Raw genomic sequence first — 17,046 nt, 5'->3', positions numbered from 1 at the left:
AAAAAGCATTCCCTTCCAGGTGCCTTTAAGAGAAAATATCCGTTTGAGGAGGCCTCCTGCTCCACATGGGATAAGGCGCCAAAATTGGATGTGGCTGTCGCTAAGGCGTCCAAAAAGTTTGCCTTGCCATTTGAGGACATGGGCTCCTTGAAAGACCCATTGGATAAGAAAGCTGATCACTTCCTGAAGAATACCTGGGAAGCTTCTGCCGGAGGACTGAGACCCGCCATTGCGGCTACATGTACGGCTAGATCCCTGACTATATGGATAGACGAACTGGAAGACCAGTTTCGATCACGAGCACCTAAGAAGGAGATTGCTTCCTCCCTCTCCAAATTGCAGGGGGCGGCGGCCTTCCTTGCGGACGCCTCGGCGGACTCCACTAAGTTGGCTGCAAAGTCAGCGTCCCTCTCCAATGCGGCTAGAAGAGCTCTCTGGCTGAAATGCTGGCCGGGGGATCTGCAAACTAAGTCTAAACTTTGCAATATCCCTTGTCAAGGTGAATATCTGTTCGGGCCGGTCCTGGATGACATCCTGGAAAAAGCTAGCGACAAGAAAGGCGGCTTTCCCTTTCCGTCGTTTCCTTCTTCACGGTGGTCCTTTCGGAGGAAGCCAGTTCGCCGCCCCACCCGGCCACGGGATCGGAATGCCTGGTCCGATGGAAAGAATCCGGGAAAGGGGTTCATGTTCAAGGGCCCCTCAAAAGATCAGCATAAGTCGTCCAAGTGACTCGCTTTCCCAGGTCGGAGGGAGGCTCTCTCAGTTCCTTCCGGCTTGGGAAAGGATTTCGTCCAGTGCATGGATCCTGGGCCTCATACGCTCAGGCCTCTGGCTCCCCTTCCATCACCCTCCTCCTCGCCGATTCTTGGTTACCCCTCTGCGGCGTTCTCCTGCGGAACAGCTGGCTTTGGAAGCAGAGGTCCGTCACCTCCTCTTCAAGGGGGTTCTAATGGAAGTTCCCGCACGAGAACAAGGAGAAGGATTCTACTCCACCCTCTTTCTGGTGGGGAAGCCCGACTGTTCCTATCGAACCATCATCAACCTGAAAGCCCTCAACCGGTTCCTTCAAATAGACAGCTTCAAGATGGAGTCCGTGCGGTCCATCGTGAAATATCTGTATCCCCATTGTCACATGGCTGTCATAGACTTGCGCGATGCATATTATCATGTCCCAATCACTCTCTCTTCCAATGCTTCCTCAGAATAGCCCTCCACATGGGCGGTCGGGTCTGCCACTTTCAATACAAAGCCCCCCCCTTTGGTCTGGCCATCGCCCCGAGAATTTTTACGAAGATAATAGCAGAAATGCCGGCATATCTGCGTCAGAGAGAGGTCCTTCTGATTCCTTATCTGGACGACTTCTTGATTGTGGGCGCCTCGGCTCGCCATTGTGCGGCCCTTCTACGGCAGGTGCAAGCTTCCCTGCGGGAGTTGGGCTGGTTGATCAACGAGGAGAAGTCCAGATTAATCCCATCCAAGGTTCAGCTGTTTCTGGGACTCACTTGGGACTCCAACTCTCAACTATGTCGTTTGCCTCCTTCCAAAGTGGAAGCCCTCCAGACCCAGATAGACCGGACTCTGCGGCACCAGCGCATGTCTCTCCGGGGTGCGATGTCCCTCCTGGGCTCCCTGACTGCGGCCATCCCGGCTGTCCGATGGGCTCAGGCACACACCAGGGTCCTGCAGTGGAATATCTTGCAGCATCAGACCGCTCACGGAGATCATCTGGACAGACTCATCATTCTCGACCATCGCACATTGCAGTCCCTCTCTTGGTGGCTAGATCCGGTCCACTTGGGCAGAGGGGTGCCTTGGATGGCGCCAGAGCCCGTGGTGGTAACCACCGACGCCAGTCTCTACGGTTGGGGCGCACACTTGGACACTCAGTTCATTCAGGGACGATGGTCTGGAGGAGAAGCTCAAAGTTCCTCGAATACAAGGGAATTGCTGGCGGTGGAAAAGGCGTTAGGTCGTTTCCTGCCGTTATTGCGGGGTCGCCATGTGAAAGTTCTGTCGGACAAACAAGCGACCGTAGCGTATCTCAACCACCAGGGGGGTACTCGCTCCAGGCACCTCATGTCCATCACAAGCAGGATCATGTCTCGGGCAGAAGCTCATCTGGGCTCCCTGTCGGCAGTGCACATCCGAGGGAAGGAGAACATTTTGGCGGACTTTCTCAGTCGCACCCAGTTTCACCAAGGCGAATGGTCTCTAAATCAGTCCGTTTTCGACAGGATAACGGAGATGTGGGGGGTTCCCGAGATAGACCTCTTTGCAACCCGAACCAACAGGAAGGTTCCCCGATTCTGTTCCCTGGATCCGAGGAATCATCCCCACTCGGTGGACGCCCTATTACTCAGATGGGACTTCCGCCTCGCATATGCCTTCCCTCCGATCAGCCTCCTCCCTGCAGTGCTCAGGAAGATATGGGAGGATCGAGCAGCCGTGATTCTCATAGCACCTTTTTGGCCAAAGAGACCTTGGTTTTATTGGCTGACGCATCTGTCCATCACCAATCCGTGGGTTCTCCCGGACCTACCGGATCTCCTATCCCAGGGTCCAGCCTTCCACCCGCAGAACGCCAGGTTACACCTGACGGCGTGGCGCTTGAGCGGTCACTGTTAGGCAACAAGGGGTTTTCTCCGGGTCTGATCTCCACCTTGATGCAGTGTCGAAAGCCTGTCACTACTCGTATTTATGGGCGCGTTTGGGCCAAATTCCTGGCCTCTACGGGTGCGGATCCTACTAAGCCACCCTCTGTCCCGGTTGTTTAAGAATTCCTCCAGAGGGGTTGGGAACTGGGTCTGTCGGTTAGTACCCTAAAGGTGCAAATCTCCGCACTGAGCGCCTTGTATAACCATGCCCTGGCTGGAGATCCCTGGGTGTCTAGGTTCGTTAGGTCCTGTACTAGGTCTAGGCCTCGGTGCAACATGCCACTGCCGTCCTGGGACCTTAACTTGGTCCTTTCAGCTTTAACACGGCCCCCGTTTGAGCCCTTAGATTCTATCTCACTCAAGCATCCGTCCCTCAAAACGATTCTCCTGGTCGCGCTCACTTCCGCCCGTAGGGTTAGTGACCTTCAGGCCTTATCCATTTCTCCTCCGTATACCCAGTTTTTTGATAACCGAGTAGTTTTAAGAACTGACCCTGCCTATTTGCCGAAAGTGCATTCCCACTTCCATAGATCACAAGAAATAGTGCTCCCCTCTTTTTATGCCAATCCTTCTACTCCGGAGGAGATGGGATGGCACTGCCTGGATGTTAGGCATTGTCTTCAACGGTATCTGTTGGTCACCTCAGAGGAAGGGGCTTAAGGCTTCTAAATCCACCTTGGCCAGGTGGATCAGGGATGCCATCTCTGTTGCTTACACGGCCAGGGGTGAAGCCGTACCTCCTGGTCTGAAGGCGCACTCCACGCGAGCGATGGCATCTTCCTGGGCGGAGAGGTCAGAGGTCTCCATCGAGCAAATATGTAAGGCGGCAACCTGGTCTTCTCCGTCCACCTTTTTTTAATCACTATCGCCTTGATTTGTCGTTTACCGACATCACCTTTGGGAGACGGGTTCTGCAAACTCCCTAGGTCTTCAGCTCTGAGAAAACCACTGTGGAAAGAAAGCGCAATAGGGTCTTACCCCAGACAATTGGGGAAAATCAAGGAGGGTGGTCTTACTCACCTATAGGGGTTGTGAAAGTCACAACGCCTATACCAGCATATAAAAGTATCCAAGCCACGGCAGCGGACCCAAGGTTAGCAGATAACAGAAAGTAGTAGATAGGGATGTTAAACCGCGCCACTGACTCAGCCGATCCAGGAGATTAATGGATAGGTGTTGCTTTAATTCATTACACAGATCAGGTCAACGCGTTTCGGGAGTCGCAGCTCCCTTCATCAGGACAGTCTGGCAAGCAAAACACATCTGCTGTACAGGGAATACTTCCAGCAATATATACCTTACTAATGACGTCATGGTCCGCCCACTTCTGAAAAAAATCGGCGGGAATCAATGCATAGAAAAAAATGTATATGTGTCATCTCTATAACATTCAGCCTTTCTTATAGTACGTCATTTTTTCTTTGTCATAACTGTCCTGACGACTCAGAAGTTTAAAATAAAGTGAATTACAAAGAAAAATAAAAACATATGTTTGTGTCAAATTTATATACGTCTCTCTCTTTTACATATGGTGTCAAAAAAAGTTCATGGGGAACCCATGTAAATGTGCACCTCAAACATCGCAACATTACCTAGAACCTACTTAGGAAAGTGTCACTTTAATCAAAGCGGCCGGAAAGTGATCGTATAGTCCGCCCGTACCATATGGGAGGTGACCGTCGGGATATGTTCAAAAAACGGGAATCATTATAAGGAGTACTACAGGGAAAGGATAAAAAAATATATATATAATGAAAAAAGGCGTAGCTAAGAGGATCAAATATCCCATAAATAAAAAATATATATATATATATGTATCTACATTATGTGATATTCACTGGATAAAAAATATATATAAAGAAATATTTAGATATATAAATTGGAATAATAATGATAAGAAGAGGGGGATCACAATAATGTACCTTAAAGAACGGTGCCATTGTCTGAGTGCCAAAAATATGATTAAGCCTAGAATTAAGCCTAAATTTTTCTATGATTCCACAGATCGGGAATAAAATTACTCTAGATTACATGGTGATATAACGCTGGTTCCCGATTAAATAACATTGATGGGGTCCTTCCCTCAGCGTGACCCGCATTAGCGGGTTGGTCGAGGCATTTAACAATCATAAGGAAAAGGTTTTTTAAACCTGCACTTATACGCAAGACACTATAGCGTCCTTGGTCTGCTTTATGTTCCCGCCATGGAGCCTAGGCTTAATCATATTTTTGGCACTCAGACAATGGCACCGTTCTTTAAGGTACATTATTGTGATCCCCCTCTTCTTATCATTATTATTCCAATTTATATATCTAAATATTTCTTTATATATATTTTTTATCCAGTGAATATCACATAATGTAGATACATATATATATATATATTTTTTATTTATGGGATAATTGATCCTCTTAGCTACGCCTTTTTTCATTATATATATATTTTTTTATCCTTTCCCTGTAGTACTCCTTATAATGATTCCCGTTTTTTGAACATATCCCGACGGTCACCTCCCATATGGTACGGGCGGACTATACGATCACTTTCCGGCCGCTTTGATTAAAGTGACACTTTCCTAAGTAGGTTCTAGGTAATGTTGCGATGTTTGAGGTGCACATTTACATGGGTTCCCCATGAACTTTTTTTGACACCATATGTAAAAGAGAGAGACGTATATAAATTTGACACAAACATATGTTTTTATTTTTCTTTGTAATTCACTTTATTTTAAACTTCTGAGTCGTCAGGACAGTTATGACAAAGAAAAAATGACGTACTATAAGAAAGGCTGAATGTTATAGAGATGACACATATACATTTTTTTCTATGCATTGATTCCCGCCGATTTTTTTCAGAAGTGGGCGGACCATGACGTCATTAGTAAGGTATATATTGCTGGAAGTATTCCCTGTACAGCAGATGTGTTTTGCTTGCCAGACTGTCCTGATGAAGGGAGCTGCGACTCCCGAAACGCGTTGACCTGATCTGTGTAATGAATTAAAGCAACACCTATCCATTAATCTCCTGGATCGGCTGAGTCAGTGGCGCGGTTTAACATCCCTATCTACTACTTTCTGTTATAGGTCTTCAGCTCTGTAATTCTCTCGTGGTGCCGTCATGGGTGCTGGAAAAATACGTAATTACTTACCGGTAATGTGTTTTTTCTGAACCCATGACGGCACCCTTACATTCCCTCCCTGCACTTAGGTGTTGCTAGTTTGCTTCCTTTTTCGCTCCTCTTCACTGGGCGGTTATGGTGGCGGGATATGTTTTAACGATGTTCCTTGTTTCGGAGGTCCTGTCATGCTCGGTAATCAACTGATGCGGGGAGAGGTGCCGCCCCTTTTTATTCTGGAGGTTTCCTGTCCTTGAAGGGCGGATCCCCTCTCTCGTGGTGCCGTCATGGGTTCAGAAAAAACACATTACCGGTAAGTAATTATGTATTTTAAATTTATTCAACTAATAAAAATCAAAAATTGGTTTTCAATTTTGGTTCTACAGAAAAATAAAAATACAGAAGTTATGGAAATGGTCTGGGCAAAAAAGATGCTATCCCTAGAGAATATTGAAAACAATTTGACCATTGGGACATGGGAAACTAAGGTGTATCCTAAAATTAACATCACAGGTACCTACAAACTTGTAATCAGTCAGTCTCCCTATTTAAGGGGTGAAAAGTAGTCACTGTGCTGTTTGGTCCATATTCAGTGACTATATGAAACCAAAGATATCTAAGTAGAGGCTTGTCTTAGAATATTAGAAAGATAATTATAGACATACAGTACATGGTAAAGGCTATAAGACCATCTCCAAAAAGCTTGATGTTCCTTGAAATTGTGGTTGTTAAACAGTTGAGTTGGCTAATCGAAATCCATCCTAGCATTATAGTTGTAATCTAATGCATCCTCTGGACTCTTAAACCCAGATAAATATTACCTTGGACAAGTTGCTTTAATATTCAGAGCATGAGCTGTTTGACTGTTTATGGTGAGGGAGTGTGTTCAGAAATAAGGGCATGGTTTGAATCTGTGACTCATCAGCCATCCATGCATAAGTATTTATGGCCATTTTTCATGGTGACAGATTTTTATCCTATAGCAGTTACAATTAGTATCTAAAATTAAATTGATTCTATCATGTGCAAATGTAAAAGCCATGGAAAGCTAAGCCATCACTTAAATTGTTTACCTTAATTCTTCTGTGCATTACGATGCTAAATATATCATCATCATTAAAAGTGTAACAGTATGGTGCTAAAATAATACAAACCCCATTATAGTTTTGAGTGCTTTTTTTTCCAGACGTGTTAGGCCTCCTTCACATGTCCATGTCTGCGGTACTTGTGGTGTCCGCTTCCGCACGTACCGGAGACTTGGACACATGTAGACCCATTAAATTCAGTGAGTTTGCGCACAAGTCAGTGTTTTGACATGGACTGTGTGTCCATGTGGAGGACATGTGTGCTCCACATGGCAACATGTTTGTTTTCTGCCAGCAGCACAGGTGTCAGACAGACCGCACACTGATGTGATCTGTGTGACACGTACCGGAGAAAACACCTGTCCCCTAAAAAAGAAAATAATTTTTATGCTTACCTGTCTTCAGCACTTTTGTAGTTTTTGGGTCCAGCTCATTATACTCATATATACAGTGCCTACAAGTAGTATTCAACCCCCTGCAGATTTAGCAGGTTTGATAAGATGCAAATAAGTTAGAGCCTGCAAACTTCAAACAAGAGCAGGATTTATTAACAGATGCATAAATCTTACAAACCAACAAGTTATGTTGCTCAGTTAAATTTTAATACATTTTCAACATAAAAGTGTGGGTCAATTATTATTCAACCCCTAGGTTTAATATTTTGTGGAATAGCCCTTGTTTGCAATTACAGCTAATAATCGTCTTTTATAAGACCTGATCAGGCCGGCACAGGTCTCTGGAGTTATCTTGACCCACTCCTCCATGCAGATCTTCTCCAAGTTATCTAGGTTCTTTGGGTGTCTCATGTGGACTTTAATCTTGAGCTCCTTCCACAAGTTTTCAATTGGGTTAAAGTCAGGAGACTGACTAGGCCACTGCAACACCTTGATTTTTTCCCTCTTGAACCAGGCCTTGGTTTTCTTGGCTGTGTGCTTTGGGTCGTTGTCTTGTTGGAAGATGAAGTGATGACCCATCTTAAGATCCTTGATGGAGGAGCGGAGGTTCTTGGCCAAAATCTCCAGGTAGGCCGTGCTATCCATCTTCCCATGGATGCGGACCAGATGGCCAGGCCCCTTGGCTGAGAAACAGACCCACAGCATGATGCTGCCACCACCATGCTTGACTGTAGGGATAGTATTCTTGGGATCGTATGCAGTGCCATCCAGTCTCCAAACGTCACGTGTGTGGTTGGCACCAAAGATCTCGATCTTGGTCTCATCAGACCAGAGAACCTTGAACCAGTCTGTCTCAGAGTCCTCCAAGTGATCATGAGCAAACTGTAGCCAAGCCTTGACATGACGCTTTGAAAGTAAAGGTACCTTACGGGCTCGTCTGGAACGGAGACCATTGCGGTGGAGTATGTTACTTATAGTATTGACTGAAACCAATGTCCCCACTGCCATGAGATCTTCCCGGAGCTCCTTCCTTGTTGTCCTTGGGTTAGCCTTGACTCTTTGGACATGCCTGGCCTCGGCACGGGTGGAAACTTTCAAAGGCTGTCCAGGCCGTGGAAGGCTAACAGTAGTTCCATAAGCCTTCCACTTCCGGATGAGGCTCCCAACAGTGGAGACAGGTAGGCCCAACTCCTTGGAAAGGGTTTTGTACCCCTTGCCAGCCTTGTGACCCTCCACGATCTTGTCTCTGATGGCCTTGGAATGCTCCTTTGTCTTTGCCATGTTGACCAAGTATGAGTGCTGTTCACAAGTTTGGGGAGGGTCTTAATTAGTCAGAAAAGGCTGGAAAAAGAGATAATTAATCCAAACATGTGAAGCTCATTGTTCTTTGTGCCTGAAATACTTCTTAATACTTTAGGGGAACCAAACAGAATTCTTGTGGTTTGAGGGGTTGAATAATAAATGACCCTCTGAATAAACTTTTCACAATTTAAAAAAAAAAATAAAAAAAGAAATAACATTCTTTGTTGCTGCAGTGCATTTCACACTTCCAGGCTGATCTACAGTCCAAATGTCACAATGCCAAGTTAATTCCGAAACCTACGTGTAAACCGGCTAAATCTGCAGGGGGTTGAATACTACTTATAGGCACTGTATATTCACTGCACTGACCGCATACCCTGGAGCAACAGCAGCGCTAGAGAAGGGTAAGAATACTAGTTCACGCTGTCCGTGTGGTATCCAGATGTCACATGGATAGCACACAGAGAACATACACACGGACACGTGGACAAACATACTGACCTGCCCCACAGACCGTCAGTCACACATGTACATTAAATGCACTGACGTGTAAAAGAGGCCTTATAGACGAGATATTTACTCACTGTTACCTTCATGGGTGGCAACCATAGGTGTAATTCTTCCCGTGTATTCTGGAATGATGTATAGTTCTGTAATCGTTTACTAGGAGTGGATGACCATTCTAGGTTACCTCATATGCCTCCGATATTATTCATCTTTTTACTTGTTTTATTTCTAGCTGGCACAATCAGAATACATTATCAGTGATGGTAGACACTGCTGTGCTCACCACTAAACTGTAGTAGTGATAATTAGGAGCAATTTGGAGCTGCTGATGCTACTGTGCCTTGAATAACATTAGGATTGGCATTTATTTTTGTCGTGTCACTTGGAACATCTTGGAGACTTTACAATAAAGAGACCTCCCAGACTCACTAAGGAGCGATCATATCAATAGGGGCACCAGAAGCCTCCTGGACCTTCCCAGAGCGCTGCCCTCTGCTATGTATGGCACCAGGATGTTGTTCTGTAGTCTGATCCCCATGGTTCAGGTGCACATTCAGTGGGCACGGGTGTGTGTGACCTGCAAAAAGGGCATGGGTATACACTCCACGTTTTAGAAACATTTCAAAAATTTGCCAAGTACATTTTTGGGGTCATATTTAAAATGGTTTTAAATCTTTGAATTTTTCCTACATACAATGACATGGCTGAGCTCTAAGTCTGTTTAGTCAATCGTTTTACCTTTGTCCCCTCAGTAGTATGTCAGCCAACTAATTGCTCAACTTTAAAAAAAAGTTCTCAGACAGTCATTATGTTCCTTTTATAAATGTTACAGTAAATTATGTTACAAATTACACCAGATGCATTTTCTTTCATGTAACATGGAACTAATATTCACTTCTAATTTGAAAGCTAATGAACTGCGCTTTATTTGGAATGACCACAGGGAAACCTGTTGTGATGATGATGATCTATACAATAGCAGATCTAAGCAGGTGCATAAAGAGCGTCCCCGAAATTCATAAGAAGAAGCTTGAAGCTCTATTGAAGTTCAGGATCTAAGCTGTCACCTCTGGTCCTGCAGCTCAAGGACAGCCTACGTAGTATTGTGCATAGATAAACAGTTGTTTTCTTTTGATTGATGTCATCAAACATTAACTTGGGTATTCTTGACCATAAACCGTACATTAGATAACATTTAGCAGAACTCTTGCTCAACTGACAGCTATTCCTCCGTACCCCTCATAACCGTTCCAAGTGTGTATATGCTCTGAATGGAGAGAGTTAGGTAAAGGTAGCCATATGTGTCCAGCCAACAGCTATTTCTTTCAGGCTTCTCACATACATGATCATATTCAATGCATAGTCACCGGGCAAGGCGAGAGCCTTATCACCCTTGCAATCACAAGAATTTGGAATGTTGAAATTCAACCTTCCCCTGTCTGCTGCTTCTGCTATTATAGAAGAGACCGTATCCAGGGTCAGAACTATAATAGGTGCAGGGGTTGAAATCACACATGGGCTCTGCAGTGTATGTTGCCCAAAAGGTTACTTTGGCCTATATGAAAAGACTATTCCTATGAAAGTCCTACATTAGTTAGTGGCCCTATTGGAGATTTTGCATTGAGGTCCTTCAGCTTCAATTTAAGTTACTGCTGATACCACATCATACGTATTATATATGTGATTCACCCTTATGAGAGCAGCAGGATGTAGGGGCATAGACCCTGATTCCAGTGATATATCACCTACTGGGCTGCTTGCATAGTTTTACCATTGTTCTGAATCCTGAGCTCTTTTTATATCCCCGCCCACACCACTGATTGGCAGCTTTCTATTTACACTGTGTATAGCCAGAAAGCTGACAATCATTGTTGAGGTAGGGTTTTACAAAGCATGGCAGCAGATTTACTAGTTGTGTAGTGATAATCTCCTGCTGATAAAACTGTAAATTTATCAAAACTACAGCAAGCTGCCCAGTTATTGACACTCAGTGGAATCAGGATCTCGGTCTATACATATTGCTGCTCTTAGATTAGGTGGCAAAAACCTGCTGACATTCCCTTTAATGTGTGTGGCCACTATTAGTACGGGTATACTTCTCTACTGTAATGGTGTTTCTCCTATTGCTCTTGCTATATGTCCCTAGGTATCGCTGCAATAACCATAATGAATCTTGCATTGTTTACACTGATAGTGGTATGCTGCAGCATATTTTTCTGCTGTTTTCCCTCTGAGTTTTCTAACCGGCTGACCTCTTGAATCTTGTTTTGTTTATAGATGTTTTCCACAGTGCCGGAGATGCCACAGACAAACTCCCAGCTGCATTTGTCTCGTAAAAGGAGCACTGACTCAAAGCCGCCTTCCTGCAGCGAGAGGCCCTTAACGCTTTTCCACACGCCACATTCCACAGAGAAAGGTGGGTGTGTCAGCCCCCTCCCCAATTTACCATGTTGATAATACCTACTTATATTATTTTTATTCAGTGTCATTACCATTACCCATCCCTTACTAATTTGTGGTAGGACAATAGAATACTAGGTGAATGCGAATGTATACAATTAATCATTGCACGTCTTCATTTGACCAAAACGTACCCATAATGTAGGCATGTAAACCTAATACATGCACTATATATACATGTGTTTTTTTTCAACTAATTAAAAGGGTTTGGCTTCATTTTAAGGTAAACCACTTTCTTTACATCAAGCATAACTAATACAATCACCTTCCTCAAAGGGGTTGTCCAGTCAAGATAACTTATCATCTATCCCTAGAATAGGTGACAATCTAATGGAACAGAGAAAAAAAGGGAACCAGCACGATCTGAAATTGGCATGCATCATATAAAAAGTGAAAATTCACAAATTTATTCCAACTGTACTATAATAAAAAAATGAGATTTTTAGCAAATAATTGATCAATTTTTTGAGCCACCCCTGCCAACGTCACGGCAAATCTCAATAGGGGGGTCCTACTCTACATTCTGTATTTCATGTGCCATGCGGCCTCCTAGATAAAGTTAAAAGCAGAACCATAATGGAGCACACATACCTGCAACCTGTATATAGCCGCTTCCATGTTGCAAAAAAGGCACTTGTGGATAGAGACCAGCCCAGGTCCCAGCATGTGGAGCAAGCCCTACACATACCAGGACTATATCAGAACTGATCCTCCCAGTGTCAAACAGCAACCATTGATAAAGGCGGACCAGATTCAAGAATGGTGCTTAATTAGCATTGGCTGTGGAAAGGGGTGAGGTAACTGAGTCTGAACAGCTACCAACAGGAGGAATATATTGCAAACCAAAATCAGGCGTGCATGGTATGGTGTTGGTCAGACACCAGATTTGTAGCATAACTACGGTCAAAACAGAGAAAAAAAAGCACCATCTTGGATCTGGTCCGCCTTTATCAATGGTTGCTGTTTGGCACTGGGAGGATCAGTTCTGACATAGTCCTGGTATGGTGCAGAGCTTGCTCCACATGCTGGGACCTGGGCTGGTCTCTATCCACAAGTGCCTTTTTTGCAACATAGAAGCGGTTATATACAGGTTACAGGTATGTGTGCTCTATTATGGTTCTGCTTTTAACTTTATCTAGGAGGCCGCATGGCACATGAAATACAGAATGTAGAGTAGGACCCCCCTATTGAGATTTGCCGTGACGTTGGCAGGGGTGGCTCAAAAAATTGATCAATTATTTGCTAAAAATCTCATTTTTTTTTATTGTAGTACAGTTGGAATAAATCTGTGAATTTTCACTTTTTATATGATGCATGCCAATTTCAGATCGTGCTGGCTCCCCTCTCTCTCTGTTTGGTTGTAGTTATGCTACAAATTCTGGTGGCCGGTCACCACCATGCCATGCACGCCTGATTTTGGTTTGCTATGTATTCCTCCTGTTGGTAGCTGTTCAGATTCAGTTACCTCACCCCTTTCCACAGGCAATGCTAATTAAGCACCATCTTGGATCTGGTCCGCCTTTATCAATGGTTGCTGTTTGGCACTGGGAGGATCAGTTCTGACATAGTCCTGTTATGGTGCAGAGCTTGCTCCACATGCTGGGACCTGGGCTGGTCTCTATCCACAAGTGCCTTTTTTGCAACATAGAAGCGGTTATATACAGGTTACAGGTATGTGTGCTCTATTATGGTTCTGCTTTTAACTTTATCTAGGAGGCCGCATGGCACATGAAATACAGAATGTAGAGTAGGACCCCCCTATTGAGATTTGCCGTGACGTTGGCAGGGGTGGCTCAAAAAATTGATCAATTATTTGCTAAAAATCTCATTTTTTTTATTGTAGTACAGTTGGAATAAATGTGTGAATTTTCACTTTTTATATGATGCATGCCAATTTCAGATCGTGCTGGCTCCCCTCTCAATCTAATGGAACAGTAGAGTTCGAACACTGTGATCTCACCAGTTGGCAGAATTGGGCACTTTTATTCCTTTAAGAATGGATCAGCAGCATTTTGACCGTCGCTCCATTTATTTCTTAATACGCTGCTGAGTGCAGCACCCGGCATTTCCTGGCCATTGAGAATGAATGGCTCGACAGTTGGGCATGTGCTCTCCTGGTCCATTCGTAAAGGGAACCAATCGCCAGGATTTTTGTATATTGCCTAAAGCCAGTTCTATACTGGCACTATCATGCTGATTCTATACATAACTTTAGTGGTCAGCTCTGATGTATAGGTTTTGAAATCCAAGAAAGTAAAGTTTATAAAATCGTCAGCTACTTCACTGACAGCAACTGAGGATCCGATAATATCTGGGGGAGTATTCATAGTTAGAATTAACATAAGTATTATACAATCGTTTTGCTCTTTGCCTTGCAGGACCTGTGGTGAGGTCATACCCATGTGCTCAGAAGGGGTGGGGCCCCAGCCAACAGGAAAATGTTGCTTCGTGGTATTAGCTTTATTTGCTGAGACCCCACCCCTCTGGTCACATGGATATGACCTTACCACAGGTCCTGCCAGGCAAAGTAAATCAATTGTATAATACTTGTGTTAATTCTAACAGGGGAGGGGGATAACTATGAATACCCTGTAACAGTGTGTCCCTCCCCCGCTTGTGCTCATGGTGTAGTAGTCTGTCCCTCCTTTGTACTGCTTCTGCTGGGAGATTGTTTTTTCTTCTCAGCATGGGACTCCTCCAATCCACAACTTGGTAGACAGAACAGAGCCAGGACGTCTGAAGTCCATTCATGTATCAAATGTCCAGGGGGAGGTGGGCCCACCTTAGGGGCTGATGCCAGGAGAGAAGAACAATGAGACCCATGTTAGTTCAGTTAGTTGGATCTCTACTGGAGAAGGACTAGGATTTATAGCTGAGGCTGAAACCTAGAGCCTGTGTATGGACTGTCGCAGATTGGAGATCAGTGGCCACGTGGGATTGCGTTTTGTTGTTCACCCTGTTGGACTCAAGGAACTCATATAAGGACCATTGTCATATTTTCCCTTGCGTTGGAATACCGGGAGGCGCCCCTGGATCTTTTGTTTTGTTGTGGACTCCTTGCAGACTTTAAGGATTTATATTTATGTTTGGTGCTTTATCTTTGTGGTTCCAATAAAGCCCTTTGGATTGTTCCTTGGCCTGGCGTCCCTTACTGCTCTGTCGCATACCCCGTCACAAACTGTTGTCAGCGGCGGGATCAGAGCAGAAAGAATGGAGGCCCATTAACATCTGGAATCAGAACCTCAGGAAACAGGAACTGGACTGTGGTGAGCCTACAAACAAAGGGCCATGAATTAGGAGTCGGCTACAAAGGACTCTATAAGGAGCAACTAATTGAGGCATTGGAAAACGCATGCCTGCAAGATGGAACCGAGGAACAATTTCCACAGCAAGGGGAGGAAAGACGGGAGCTGGAGGTAAATACCCAAAAAAGTCAATGGGTTGTGTGGTAGAAGGAGGAGATGGAACTGCTTGGAGATGAGGCACCATAGAAAATAAGAGTGAGGCCATTTGCAGAGCTCAAGAGAGGGAAGCATTGCTGGAGAGGAGGTTTGCTGTGGAAGCAGCTATAGGCTCCAGACAGACTGTAACCACAGCACCCACTATGAGGGATTGGTGGGGGCCTGACTGCTGAGACATTCACCAATCTGTTATCACCTATCCTTGAGATATTTTCACCTGAAAATGTCTTTAATTAGAAATGTTGATGTCTTTGGGACACATTAAACATTATTAAAGTTTACGCGGGGAACAATATAGGGAAGTAACTTATATATTTTTTTAAATAAATATATTGCCTTCTGTAATTATCACATTTCTTAATAATTATCCCCACAAATGAGTGAAACATGTTTTTTAAGAAAGACGATTCAGCTGAAGTTTGAAAAGCAAAACTGCTTTACATGGCATGGTTTTTACAGATGTCTTTTCTGCGGAGACATGGGAAGAATTAAGATGTTTTCTTGCATGCCTACTTTGGAAATTTCTTGAGTCTTTAGTGAAAGCTGGATTCAATCAGAACTGCTTTTATAACTGAATCTGCAAACAGTCATCAGCCTGGATTGTTTAACTTTTCATCTCATGGGTTTTACAACTCTGGATTGGCTTGTTAAGTCTAGAACTTGTGAAGTGGTTATCAGGTATCGCATTTATTAAAGGGAACCTTTTATATTGTAAATTCAGTCTAATTTCTGGTTAGTATGGTAAAGAAAAGGAGAATCTGAGCAGAATGATGTACAGGTTTGTAGGAGAAGATTCAGTAGAACTTGTATTTTATTCATTGAAATCCCTGATATGTGTGCCTGTGAATCCAGTAGGCGGTCCTACTAGTGATTGACTGCTATGTCCTTATGCACTGTCATACAGGATGTCTGTCAATGAGCAGAACTGTACATATATACAGTTATGGCCAAAAATGTTGACAACATTGAAATTGTTCCAAAAAATGAAGTACCATATTTCTCTCAGAAATGTAGGTCAATTACACACATTCTTTTATACAAATGTTTATATTTTTGTTTGTATTGGAAAAGCACAAAAAACCAGAGGGGAAAATAGGCAAATTAGACATAATTTAGACAAAACCTCAAAAATGGGCCGAACAGAAATGTGGGTACCCTGTACTTAATATTTAGTTGCACACCCTTTGGAATAAATAACTGCAATCAATCACCTTCTATAACCATCAACAAGCAAAATCAATGAATAAAGTTTAGTTACCAAAGCACGATTGGTTTAAAAAATTTTTTCCGTTGTGACTTTTTTAATTTTTGCCATGTTGAAGCATTTATATGGATATTGTCAGCGCTGGACCCCTTTTTCTACAACATCACTTCTTTCTCCTTTCATCTGGAATTTTGGACCGCTCTTCTTTTGGAAACTCCTCCAGGTCTCTTATTTAAAGGGTGCCTTCTCTCAACAGCAATTTTAAGGAGTCTCCAATGGAATTTTAATCCAGTCTCATTGGTGGCCACTTCAGAAGTCTCCAGTACTTTATTTTTTCCATCCATTTCTGGGTGCTGCTTGAAGTATGTTTGGGGTCATTGTCCTTCTGGAAGATCCATGACCTAGAACGCAAACCCAGCTTTCTCACACTGGGCACTACATTGCAACCCAAAATCCTTTGGTTTATTTTCAAATTTCTTGATGTCTAGCACAGTCAATAACAAAAAAAGCAGTTGCACTTGGAAATGCTGAGGTATGCAAACCAAGAATGTAAGAATATGGACATACAGTGCCTACAAGTAGTATTCAACAGATTTAGCAGGTTTGATAAGATGCAAGTAAGTTAGAGCCTGCAAACTTCAAACAAGAGCAGGATTTATTAACAGATGCATAAATCTTACAAACCAACAAGTTATGTTGCTCAGTTACATTTTAATAAATTTTCAACATAAAAGTGTGGGTCAATTATTATTCAACCCCTAGGTTTAATATTTTGTGGAATAACCCTTGTTTGCAATTACAGCTAATAATCGTCTTTTATAAGACCTGATCAGGCCGGCACAGGTCTCTGGAGTTATCTTGG

The 17,046-nt window shown here is 43.7% G+C and overlaps 1 protein-coding gene across 2 annotated transcripts in view; it reads left to right on the top strand.

Moving 5' to 3' along the window:
- ARHGAP26 (Rho GTPase activating protein 26) overlaps positions 1-17,046 on the top strand; it is a 577,725-nt gene that overhangs the window by 399,860 nt on the left and 160,819 nt on the right. For both annotated transcript variants that reach the window (XM_075344594.1, XM_075344593.1), the window contains exon 19: positions 11,337-11,475. In XM_075344594.1, the coding sequence (XP_075200709.1) occupies positions 11,337-11,475 (139 nt within the window). The remainder of the gene's footprint in view (positions 1-11,336; positions 11,476-17,046) is intronic.

This window comes from Anomaloglossus baeobatrachus, chromosome 4 (genome assembly GCF_048569485.1).
Source record: "Anomaloglossus baeobatrachus isolate aAnoBae1 chromosome 4, aAnoBae1.hap1, whole genome shotgun sequence".
Taxonomy (NCBI): Eukaryota; Metazoa; Chordata; class Amphibia; order Anura; family Aromobatidae; genus Anomaloglossus; species Anomaloglossus baeobatrachus.
This window is presented reverse-complemented; position numbering and strand designations above follow the sequence as displayed.